Below are 13,612 nucleotides of genomic sequence, written 5' to 3' on the forward strand. Positions count from 1 at the left end.
GTTTTAGTAGAAAACAGTTTCATCTACCCACCTTTAACATTTTCACTTCTTATTTTATCGCGTGCAAGCTTAGGCAAAGCCGATTGAGATAAAAGTACTTCATGGAAATTAACAAGTGAGCCTTTATACATAATCCGATTTTATAGTTAGTAAGATTAATTAAATATGAATAAACGACAATGCAATAATATACCCACATTATGTCGTGTCTTGTAAAACGTCAAGTCTGTCTGTTTGTAGACTCTACCACCGATTTGGACACTTTGGACGTCGGCTTTGTACATATTTCCACACTCCAAGGTCTTATGCCTCCCTACGTCAAAAATACAGAGGCCTATGTCAATTGTATAGCCGTTAACGTCAATCGGTTAGGAAACATGATGTTCTCTCTCTTTTTAATAGTGCAGTACCTGCATCACATATGATCGAAACACGAAAGGGATATAGAGCTTTTGGAATTTTGCCAACATCTCACTAAACGCGATACCATGAAAATAAACATCTATGAATAAATTTTCACGGTTTACACATTCAGTCGGCTTCAACCTCGTACGCCGCGTAGCCTTGATCGTTACGAATTTTCTAATTTTTTTTTAAAACTGGCTCATCAATTTTGGATTTCTTACCATCCACCTACTGGTAAGTAAATAAAGTATTCCGTGATATAGTATCGTAAGATATTTTGTATTTTAATACCTATTTAATGTCATCCCGTAGCATAAATATTGAATTGCTTATTTAGGTGTATAAGAGTTTTCGTTGAATTTTTTCAGATCGTACAAATATTAAACAATTTGGTTTTGGAATTCAAAGTGTATATCTATTAATTAGTAAGCAAGATGATAGAAGATCAAAAAAAAGAATAATGATTATATTAGACTAGAAAATTATGAGATACTAAAATAATATGTATAGTTTAGGTATATAGAATTATATTGTTTATAACCCACCATCTCTCACCACTTAAACATTACAGATATTTACCAAATACGCGTGCACATTGCCATATAATGCGAAGTTTTGGTACGGTATAAAGGTATACCTTAAAATCCCACTAGGCAAAGACATGGTCCATTCTGGTTCCCTTTTTTAAAAATGGAATTTCAATTAATATTTGACATAATAATATAATAATTACATAATATTACTTATATATTATAATAACTACATGATTCGGAATGTTCAACATTGAGATGCATGAGAATAGGATGTTGATGATAGAAGAGTCTGATTTACAAACGAGATAATGTAATAATTGATTTGCTTACCCTTAATGAATTCATTGTTGCTTCTTTCTTTTCTTTCCTTGTCTGTTTGTTTTTGTTTCTGGTTTGTTTATTTACTCGTGGTCTGCTTTAGGAGCGAAACACACCTCCAGTGGAGATGAAACGCCGCCAATCCCTGAAGAAGAACTGGAACAACAGAAAATTGAACATGAAAGACAAATGCAAAAGGTTTGTACCAAAGTAGATTAGCTATATAATTATTATAAATAATCTAAACAAAATATTTTTTCAAAACATCGTGAGGAAACATTTTTTGTTTGGCGTTGTGGAAAAGCTTTAGCCTCTACCCTTCCTGGTTTGTTAAGATGACGTTGACGATGAAAACTAAATCATCAGATGATGGATTGTATTTATTAGCGCTATCCTTTTCTTACTCGTCGCTGTACATAAGGATGAAAGACTAAATTCTATCTGCCATCTGAAGTTTTGGATTAGATTGATTATTAACAAGGCGTTAACCGTTTGGTTAATAGTTGTGATTTGTAGAAGTATACTAAGAAATATTTCGGCCACCAGGCAAATCTACAAAATCTTCTTCGTTAAAATAAGAAGAAGAAGAAGAAACACTAAGGAACAAGGAAGGATAAGAAACAGTAAGGAGTATACAGCACAATGTGGGCATGCAAAGGCGGCCATATTGCTGCAAGCAATCTGTTACAGGCAACCTCTGTAGATAGGACTCGCAGCAAGAGAACGGGATAGTGCCAAGATTGTTGATACATAAATACCAAATTGTAAAGATACAAATACAAATATAATTTAAATAAATTTACGTAATATATAAATATAAAATATACATATTATATAAAAATATATAAAAAAACATAATATATATAAGTATTGCGTGGAAATTTATAATTTCTGAATTTCCTATTGTTGGGCCTCATGGTCCTCCGGCTAGTTACTGACAAAGACGTACTGCTAAGCTATTTAGCGGTCCGGTAAATGACGCGTGGAATTAGATTTTATATAATTAGCATTCCACTCACAGGTTAGCCCGCTACCAACTAAGACTGCATTATAACCTATAACCAGATGAGATTGCTTACGTAAGCTTGTAGTGAAATAAAGGATGGCAGAGCGTTTAAAGATCACACCTTAAATAATATGTTTAGTTTGATACCAGATGCCTAAATTTTGGCATAACTTTTTCTTCTTTAAATGTTCAGTTTTCTTATTCTTCTCTCGTTATTCTTCTCTTAAAAACTGTTCGAAATTTGGTAGCGAAGACAACAATGTTTTTTTTTTTTTAGTAAACCAACACAGTTTTAGGTACCGCAGCTCAAAAAAGGAATCCTTAAAGGATTACATTGTTTTTCTGTCTGTCTGTGAAAAACCGTTAAACCCAGAATGGGTTAAGTTAAAATGAAAACCTACTCAAAGCCGTTTTGGAATCTCTACAAATCTGAAAAATGAAATTGCTAAGTTAATAATCTAGGTATAAAAAGATAGTACATATAAAAATACGGAAGCTAATGCTGCAATAACCATATATTTCGACAATCTCACGGGAATAAAAATTAAAGGGTCTGGGTCATCTATTTATATCTTCTTCTACTACAAGAACAGGGACAATGTAAAAACTGCATTTGTAGTAAATAATAACAAATATTGAGTTTTCCTAATACCTGAACTGTTTATAGTATGTACACACTTTTCGGCCGATTGGCGCAGTTTGCAGCGACCCTGCTTTCTGAGTCCAAGGCCGTGGGTTCGATTCCCACAACTGGGAAATGTTTGTGTTGAGCATAATGTATATAATAAGTATTATATGTATATTATTCATAAAAATATTCATCAGTCATCTTAGTACCCATAACACAAGCTACGCTTACTTTGGGGCTAGATGGCGATGTGTGTATTGTCGTAGTATATTACTTTGTACCGTACCTTCAATGGGCGAGTCCGAATCTGACTTGAGAGCAACACTTCGGGTCTTTGACATTTTGTTATGATGCTGAGTATTCTTAAATGAAGTTCAAAAAACATCTACACTATTATCTTAGCGGTCAAAAATATGTAGTATGTATAAACCATAGATTTCTGACAAAATTTTCCCTTTGACATAAAGTCCACTAAAGCAATTTCGCAGTCGCTATTAAATGATATAAACATTCTGGGTTTACCGATTTGACATGAACTTCCCGATGTTTCGGAAAGCTCATCAGTATTAACATGTACAGAGGAAATAGTATTCGAGTTTATATTACGTTGACGAGTTAAATATTAGTAGAGAGCGCGGTGATCAAAGGGAGCGCCGCTTTCAATATTCCAAGGATTACTGATCACATCAATAATATTATTAATGCGACAGTGTGTTACGTGTGTTCGTTTATTTGTCCTTCCTTCACGCCCTAACTAAGCAATCAGACAACTTTTTTTTTTTCAGCAGCGCATTGGGCAGGAGCTCCCAGCCGAATTCCAGGCCGAATTTGAATCCCAGCACGCACCTCTAACTTTTCTAAGTTATGTGCGTTTTAAATAATTAAATTATTACTTGCTTCAACGGTGACGGAAAACATCGTAAGGAACTTACATGCCTGAGAGTTCTACTGTTTTCAAATGTGTGTGAAGTCCACCAATCCGCACTAGGCCAGCGTGGTGGACTACGTCCTTAACCCCTTCTCATTGTGGGATGAGGCCCGTACGCTGTAGTGGGCCGGTAATGGGTTGATATGATGAATAATTAAAACCTGTTTTGTAGCTGCGTGCTGGGTCTATTCTTTCAAGCTCTCTCTCTTACGCAGGTCTCCTCTCCGAAGGAGAAGGGTAAAGGCCTTAGTCCACCACGTTAGCCAAGTGCGGATTGGTGGACTTCACACCTTTTTGAGAACATTATAGAGAATGCCCAGACATGCTGGTTTCCTAACGATATTTTTTTCCTTCACCGTTAAAGCAAGTGATATTTAATTCCTAAGAAGTTACAGGAGCGTAGCTGGGTTCGAACTCGGCCCCCGAGAAACTATTGCCGTAGTTCCGCCGACTAGGCTATCATCGCTTCCACCCGTATACTAAAACTATCAATGATTATATTTTTCCTACTAGGAAAAGGAATGCCAAGCAAGAGAAGCAGAAGAAATTAGGAAGTTGGACATAAAACTCCTTCACCAGCGCGCCATTGAAGCCGAGGAAGAACATAGGCGAGAGGTAAGCGTATTAAATTACCTTTCGATACTCATTTTATTTTTTCAGAATCATATAAGTTACATAACAAGGGTTGATAGTACAATACAAAATCCCTGTAGGCGTAAGACCTTGCCTTCTTCTCCTATGGGTCCTACGTCAAGAACATTTGTAAATGCAAAAGCTGGAAATAGGTCTTGATCGGTTAAATAACATTTATAGGAAACTAGGTCGATGATATCTGAATCCAGTGAGGTAGGTACACATACAATAGCAAACGCATACACGTATTACTTTATTTAAAATAAACACTATTAATCATCCTGTATATAGAATTTTTTGAAGCGGTGATAACGGTTAAGTCTTCGGCTTCATTTTCGGGGCGCCGAGATCGAATCCCAGCACGTAAATATACGATATAACGTAAATATACGATATGTTCGTAAGTAATGTGCGTTTTAATGCTTCAACGGTGAAGGGAAACATCGTGAGTAACCTGAGAGTTCTCCATAATGTTCTCAAAGACGTGCCTCCACACGTCTTTGAGAACGTTATGGACCAATCCGATGGATACCAATCCGCACTGCGCCAGCGTGGTGGACTATGGCCTTCGTCCCTTAACATTGTGGGAGAAGACCCGTGCCCCGTAGTGGCCGGTAATGGGTTGGTATGATGATGATAATGATACTGAATTTTATTATGATGGTGTTGTCTATGATTTTAAAAATAAATGATTTGTTACTATCTTTGTTCAAGTCATTCCAACTAAAATATAAGTTGCCTATACGGTGCGCCCGCTTATATGTCCTAATGTATTAGTAAATACTAATTAATTCGATAGATCGCAGCAGTGGAAGAGCTTCGAGGCTTAAATACTTCTTGGTCGCATCACAGACTTTGCGATTTGCAACGCCAAGCTGGCAATAGATGGCGTTACAGTCGACCTTCAATACCAGATACGAGACACTACAGAGTGAGTACTCAGCAGAATAAGTATTTCAAATCGAATGTATAAATTAATACTAAGTAGGTATATATTAGCCTATATTTGGAAACAAAAATAACCTATGTACCAAAATGAAACTTAATAAGATCTAAATCGTCTTCGCAACCACCGCAAGGCATAGTGCCTAAGACGCTGGCTACCAGCTCTAGGATCACCGGTAGACTCCTTAACCCTTTTGGACAGCTGTTTAAAAAAGTTCAAGACCACCGCCCCACGGTCCCAAGGCTTCTTCTCCAAAAGGCACGAAAATGAAACTGAAAAGTTAGATAAATCGAAAAATCTTATATATATATTTCTTGTGTGCGTGTGTATGTCACTGAACTCCTCCTAGACGGCTGGACTGATTTGAATAAATTTTTGGTACACGTTTGGTTTAGATTCACAAATTAGCCCGACAGATGGCGATTGGTCCGCTAGTATAATATAAATCTAAATCAATTATATCGAAATAAAATATCAGGTAGTTATCGAAAAGATATCATATATTGGGATACTTCCACTCACCGGAACCACTGGAATTAGAATCTAGCTGGTAAAAAAAACCAAACATAAAAGAATTTCTTAACGTTTATTATATGTTAAAGGAAACATCTCTGATATATCCATGTTTTCTTTTTCTACACTTTTTGATACTTTCTGTATACTATAGTTACATATGAAATAGTAAATAATCTAAGTATTTGTGTCAGTGGTTTTTAAATAGAGTAAGCAAAAATACAGGCTGATATTAAATTGGACGTACTGCAAATGAAAATGAAAATGCCGTTCGCAAGGTCAGGGCTAGGCACGACTGTAAATGATTTAAAATGGGAGAGCCAATAATTGGTATCTGCATACAACGAGTAGTTAATTCATTTATGCACGCATAAAGAGCAACCTGTTGCGTGTAGTAGAGAGGCCCGCAGGTTTAAGCCAATTTAGTACAGATGATCTCTTTTTTGATAAACCAGAAATTTTACTTAGACAAATTTGACGTAGAACTAATAATTATTAATATAAATTAAATAATAAATATATAAATTGAACAAAATTATCACTAAGAATCTAGACTCGAACTTTTAGAATGAAGATAGATTCCAGAGCTACTGGTGGGATGTAACACGTTACAGCATTGCATGTATAGTCACATGGTCAGACCAGGGATAAGTTGACCAGCTGCCTAGTCTTTCACCCGCCACTAAGTTTGTTAAAGTTACTAGACAAGCATCGGGCAATGTGACTTAAGTAACTGACAATGTTTTTAACGCAAATTACAAACAGTATCATATTGTGCTGATACAAAATGTTCTAGGTTTGTTATATTTGTTTACAAAAAAAAAAGTGGTCATAATAAATGATTCCGGTATTCCGGGCAGTACAGAATGTTCTGAAGAAAGCCTGCAGCGCACAGCTGACAAAACCGCAATCGAGTCAAAGCATCAGCGATAATGAAGGCATTTTCATCAACCTCTCGCATTTGGGCTCTTGTAGAGGTAAGTAAACACTCGTGTGCACGGAACCAGGATGCATTACAAAACATAATATTCGTAAAATCCTCCTAATATTGTATTTAACGATAAATCTATACCAGAAGGAAACGCAACTTGACTGCAAAATCACCTCGCAACGTAAAGGCAAAGATAAGGCAGTCTCCGATGTGTGGTTGGCGGATGGTTCCTCAAAGAATCAAGTGCAAAATATTTATCAAAACCGACTTGCTGTTTCATAGTTAGAGCGCGTTGAAAGGAAAATCAAAGTCTCCAGCTTTAGTATTGAAATAGACGTATTACGTGCCTGCCACATAGACAGAGTATCTCACTTTCGAAAAAGCTTTTAACGCACCAAATAGATACATACATGGTAAACCTTTTAAAGATTCAAACAAAAGCCGAAATATAAAAGCTTGCCCGTAGGCAATAACTTTGTTAGGCGTGTACGTATTTGCATTGGCAGGTTTTGTTCATTTCGATATTACATGCGTTTTTAATAAACAGGTAATGGAAAAACCTCCTAGAAATCAGTCTATTGTAAAGCTTCAAAGACCGTTCCCTGTTTCTTTACCTTCAGGTTTTGCCCATTAATTCCGTCCATTTAATAATGTACGTATACTCGATATTTTCTCTTGCGACAGAGAGATGCGAGAAATCTTTTATTATTATTTTGATGGTGATAATTGAGCGCCTAGGCAGATGGGTTTTCAGCTTCCGGTCTGTTCCGGTTTAAATGGAAAACCATCGCCTATTTTTTTATTTTATTCCACTACAAGTTAGCCCTTGACTGCAATCTCCTGGCAGCAACTGTTATGTGGCAATATGTAACCCATGCATACTCCTAATCGGTATCTACGCGGGATCGTACTGGATCGCTACAGGGTTGTGACTTGTGACTAGCCACGGCCGAAGCCTCCCACCATACCGGACCAGAGAAAATGAAGGAATTATAAATTCCGGATCGACACGATCACGTCGAGAGAAGCATTTAGTCTGGTCTTCAATAAATAGGCTACTTACTTATTTATTTAGAAAACTTTGAAACAATACAAGTAACACACAAGAAAAAAAAAATATATTTCAGAATTAATTTCTTATATATATATATATATATATATATATGTATATATATAAGAAATGAATAATATATATATATATATAAGAAATGAATAATATATATATATATATATATATATATATATAAAATGAATTCTGGCATAGCGATCCGGCGAAGTGGTGATATCGCATAGGATAGGAGCTTCACTTTCGGGGGGTCGTGTTCGAATCCTAGCACCTGTAACTTTTCTAAGTTATGTACGTTTTAAGTAATCAAAATATCACTTGATTCTTGATTCTTGATTGAGGAAACCTGCACGCCTGAGAGTTCTTCATAATGTTTTCAAAGCTGTGTGGAGTCCACTAATCCACACTGGGCCAGCGTGGTGGACGGCCAAAAAGGTGAGTGGACTACGACCTTCACCCCTTCTTATTGTGGAAAGGGACCCGTGCTCTGTAGTGGGCTCAGCGGAGCGTGTATTTATTTACTAATTTTTCCGAATGGCAAAAGAACGTAATTAATTTAAAAAAAAACTTTTTTTATTCCATATTCATTTTACCGTTTTATCACCACAATAGAGTTCGAGCTGTGAATAATAAATGCATCACAAAGGGAACCATTAACTCAATATATACGTGTATGTCCTCATCGCCAACAGTCTACATTGGTTTCCCGCCGCTTGCATTACAGGGCCTTTGTTCGCATTCGGTTCGTGCATCCAAACAAAAACGAGCGTTTGGCTCGTGTGTAATTAATTTGTAATATATACGAAATTGGATAGGGTTGAAACGTACTTGATACCAGCCATAGCGATTTTGACCGCATACCTACAATTGCTTAAAAATAAACCTCTCCTCTATTAACAGTCGTACACTATTTTGTATTAAGTGTTCCTTTAGTAAAGAAATGTTGTTGGTAGTAATTTAATAGTTCTTACTGCAGCTTTTAACACTCGCAATTCAAAATCATGGTACCTTGAAACTTTTCCAATTAGGTGAATTGGGGTTCGAGGATTGTTTCTCTAAAAAAAACAGTTCGATGTTGATTTTCGAGAAATTTTGTTTGGATTGATTGAAACATGTGCTAATTTTCAATCCATCAAGGATATATTTTTAGAAAAGTAAACTTGGTTATTGTATACTTTAGTAAAAAGTATTCTTTGTTTGAAAGTTCCATGTATTTGAATTGCGAGTGTTTAATAATTCACTAATAAAGCTCCAGTCCACAGATTACATACAAATACTTAGTCTCCTTTTCTGCGTTACACCGTTTTACAAAGTTTTCTTTTAAAAGTCAATTGTTAAGAAGGTTAAATTAACGGATCAATTAACAAGAAACTACGGTTTACTGGCAAGAAATTGTTCAGCCAGCTGTTAGAAAATTTGCGATTTCCCAACACATGCCTTGGAGGGTACGTTAATCTGTCAATCTTGTTTGAAGAAAGTTATACCTCATAATAAACGTTTTACTTATAACTAGCGACCCGCCACGGCTTCGGACGGGTGCAATATGTGTAGGTGTGTAAGTAATTTGAATTTATTTTTCTGCAGTATGAATCACGCCCACCACCCGCCCTACCCTCGCTCTTTAAATATCTGATATACTCCAAGACATGGATTTTAACAATATGCATTGAGTATCATTTGCATTTAATTAGATAGGGAATCATACGTTGTTGTTTAAAATAGCTTTGTAAATTTTTATTTGTAAAATATAAAAGATAAAAATGTTTACAATGGGAGATAAACATACACATGGGACTGTGTAAACTCTTTTAACTTCGACCGACCTTTGCAATGTAAGCGAAAAAAAATGTGTTTATTTGTGTACGACATCAATTTAGAAACTTCTGCATGCATTCAAAGTGGGACACAGATTGAACGTGTTCGCCGGCGGGCTGAGGGTCCGATTTCTGTCGTTAACCGGACGTGGGTCTTATGCAAGTTTAAGGGGGCGTACAGACTAAATTTATCCTATAAAATATCTCAGCAGTCGCCCTTCGGGTTGTTGTCTTCCCTTCCCCACCCAGATTAGCTACAACTAGGATTCTGGATTTACGCAAATAGTACGATGCACTAGATTTGGCTTTAAAAATTGTGTGTTCACCTAATTTCAATAAATTTCTTCTTCAACTTCACCTAATTTCTAGAACCCGATGTATTCCCAGAAACGAATCCCTTTCAATAAAAACGTATGCCCGCAATTAAAGATTTTAAACTAAGATTCTCGTGATTAATCAACATTTATAATACGGCACTCACCCGTCGTGACCACGATCCATGAAACTGGGTCGAAATATCGACCATTCCAAAAATATTATCGTGGTATGTACCCGTTGAACTATATTTAAGAAATGTATGCCCGCAACTTAGTCTGTGTAGAGTTTCTGATATCTCGCGATATCCGGATAAGAAATTATCCGGATTTGCTTATGTCCACCTTCAGAAAGCAAGCTATAGGCGAAAAAAATCAACGTTAAAATGCCAATCTTTATTTTTATTTTACTTTTCAGATCCAATATTTGGGAATACAATTGTTAAAAACTTAGAAACGCTACTTTATTTTAAACCTAATACCAATTTTGTTATTTTTTTTTATTGGATCATTACACTGGTAACAATAAATGACGTCATCACGAGAATAACATAAATAAAAATAAATACAGGAGATTGAAACCTTCTAAAAATGACCACAGCATGCTTAATTAAAATAATCTAAGAGCTAATCAAATAACAAAGCAAAATTTAAAACCGAATAACTGCAATACTATACATAGAAAAGTGATGGTACAAAATTAAAACGGAAAATAAATTAATTTAATCTATGTAAGTAAATGTTTGACACGTTTTTTGAATAAGGTCAAAGAACAATTTGGATAAAAATATGTTGAAACTTGAAGAACTTTTATTTTAACTTTTTGCATTGAAAACTGTGAAACACATTTCCTTCAACTTTTAACCAAGAGCCTAAATAAAAAGTTTATATCCGTAACTTGAAAAATTTACATACTTTTTTACAAACTTTCTTCTCCTATTCAACCCATTTCTTAGTACTGTAGTAGTAGGATGTTTCTTGAATATTTTAATTCCTTTTTACCGACGTTTGGGATGTAGATTGTCTATCGGTTAGTCCGGATAAACCCTTTTATAGTTAAAAAACTAATTCTTTAAGAGCCGGCCTTCCGCTAGAGTAACGAGAGCAATTCAATTGTTAAAATTAATTATAAGTTATTTAACCATTATTGTTTAAGTTAAATTAATTGATGAAGTGGTTTTGAATCTATGTTAGTAGTTTCTGTTACTTACAAATAATAATAAGTGAAATATGTTTTCATCTCGTTTATCTTTCCGTTTTCATTCAATGCAAAAATAATGTTAAATTACAATTTGTCAGTATTGGAAAAGAAACTGCTGAGTTTCTTACAGGCTTCTTCTCGGTAGAATCTGCCTTTCGAATTGATGGAGTCATAACAAACAGACAGACATGACGTTTCAAAAGCGCTTATAGAGGATGGCAGCTTGAAATAATTTAATTTAGAATTTAGAATTTTTAGAATTAATAATTTAATTTAAAATTTAGAATTATTAGAATTATTAACTTAATTTAGAATTTTTAGTTATTTTTTTACATAGAACAGCAGCCCTAGGTACTACTGCCCTGCAGCTACGGGCAGTTGTCAGCTACACACCTTGCATTTATAGATACATACATTAATGGTCAGATGTCTGTCCCGACTGGAGTGTACGGATAATATATTTTATATAATAGTTACAAGGCACAAGTAACTTCCGTTTTTGTTACGGAACTGGTTCTCGCATTGAGTTTGAGTAGTTATCATTATCAACGACTCTCATAAAATAAATGGTTTCAGAGTATAAAGCCACCACGCTGGTCCAATCTGGTACGGTGGGCCGTAACACGTATAATTATAAAAGCTGGCTTAAAGTGCTCAATGGCACGGATTTGGAAAACTCCTGTACTAAGAATGTCAATATGCCATACTATGGTATCTCACCGTTTGAATATGTTCCTAAACCGATGGTAGAGTACCACCGGTTACTACAGTCAGACAGACTTGACTTGAACTTTTGAGTGTTTACATTATAAGACAAGAAAAAATAGCTGTCACGTAATAATAGAATTTTCTACTGACATAACCTTGTAACAATGCAGAATGAATACGAATTTTCTCTTAAATTCCAAAAACATCTGGATAAAAATAAAATTATTTAAACAATCGTCAATCATTCGTAATGCAAAGAAACAATAAAAATATTTTTCATCGAGATTCATCATTATCGTCATTACATCATTCTTTAACGGTCGAAGTGTTACTATATATGCGTAACTCTTTTAGTTTTTATTTTCTAGATGAATCATTAGACAGCGATGGCTGCTGCGAAACCCCTTGTAGCGTCAACGTAGAAGAAGCAAGAGCTTGGAGAGCATCTGCAAACGATGTCAGTCCTTCGATTAAAGAAGATCTCGTCAAAGTACCGTCCTGTCCTGGGTGAGTATCCAACTTTGTCTGGCTTCGGCCGTGGCTAGTTACTACTCTACCGACAAAGACGTGCCGCTAAGCGATTTAGTGTTCCGGTGCGATGTCGCGTAGAAACCGATTTGGGGTAAGACAATACTTCCTAACAGGTTAGCCCGATATCGTCTTATACTGCATCATCACTTACCACCAGGTGAGGTTGCAGTCAAGCGCTAATTTGTAGTAGTGTAAAAAAAAACTTAAGTGTAACTTTAGTGTAACAGGTCTCGCAAGAGATATTAGCAATTAGTTTGATAAGTCTCTCTATATGTGCACAACTAAATAAAATCTCAACTAAGATATTACAAACACATGCCCCGACGGCACGAAACGTAAAAAATAATAATAAGATTAACTTAATTCGAAAAAAATGTATGAAGACGTTAGCAGGCACCTACGAGCCACTAGCAAATTATATCCTTCTATTTTTACAATAACACAATTTATATATTCGTACCACCAACTTTGTATTTGGATGTACAGCGATAATGCTGACATCGCACATTGCATTGTTGCGGTGTCGGCTACAGATATTCATCAATTTACCAAAAACAGTGTAATTTGCTTTCAACTATGTATTAAAGTTAAGTTATATTAACTTACTCAAAAAACTCAGTTACTACTACAACCTACAATCAACTATAACGAACTATATACTTACTAACTTACTACTTTACTTTACTCCAGAGCACGTTATACCCAGTTATTATGACTAGTGCAGTGACGTGCATAGAGGGTATGCACAGGGTATGCATATGATATAAAATGTAGAAAATCTCCAGTACGACTTATAAGAACTTAAGGGTAGGCTTTTTATAACTCTTACAATGCCTGTCCTATATTAACCCGCATTGGAGCAGGACGGTAGAGTTATGCTGTAAAACCCTCTTTCTTAAGGCCTGTGTCCAGCATCATCATCTACATCCTATAGCAGTCCATTGCTAAACTAAAGACTAAAGGCCTCTTCCAGCGGGAGGGTTTGTCTATAAAAACCACGCTGGGCAGATGTGTTGGTGATCGCAGAAGAAGGTAGTAGTAGCACAGAGTACGCTGCTGCCCGATCTCCGTTATATTCCCTTAGTCGCCTCGTACGACCCTTAGAAACAGGGGGGGTGGTAACAACTGTTTAGCAAT

General features: G+C 35.8%; 1 protein-coding gene across 4 annotated transcripts in view; it reads left to right on the forward strand.

Annotated features, from left to right (window-relative positions):
* The first annotated feature begins 555 nt into the window (after positions 1–555).
* LOC120636233 (voltage-gated potassium channel subunit beta-2) overlaps positions 556–13,612 on the forward strand; it is a 40,895-nt gene continuing 27,838 nt past the window's right edge. For all 4 annotated transcript variants that reach the window (XM_039907603.1, XM_039907604.1, XM_039907605.1 and 1 more), the window contains exons 1-6: positions 556–639; positions 1,360–1,454; positions 4,332–4,433; positions 5,251–5,382; positions 6,776–6,887; positions 12,313–12,451. In XM_039907603.1, coding sequence (XP_039763537.1) covers positions 1,446–1,454; positions 4,332–4,433; positions 5,251–5,382; positions 6,776–6,887; positions 12,313–12,451 — 494 coding nt within the window. In that variant the 5' untranslated portion in view covers positions 556–639; positions 1,360–1,445. The remainder of the gene's footprint in view (positions 640–1,359; positions 1,455–4,331; positions 4,434–5,250; positions 5,383–6,775; positions 6,888–12,312; positions 12,452–13,612) is intronic.

This window comes from Pararge aegeria, chromosome Z (genome assembly GCF_905163445.1).
Source record: "Pararge aegeria chromosome Z, ilParAegt1.1, whole genome shotgun sequence".
Classification (NCBI taxonomy): domain Eukaryota; kingdom Metazoa; phylum Arthropoda; class Insecta; order Lepidoptera; family Nymphalidae; genus Pararge; species Pararge aegeria.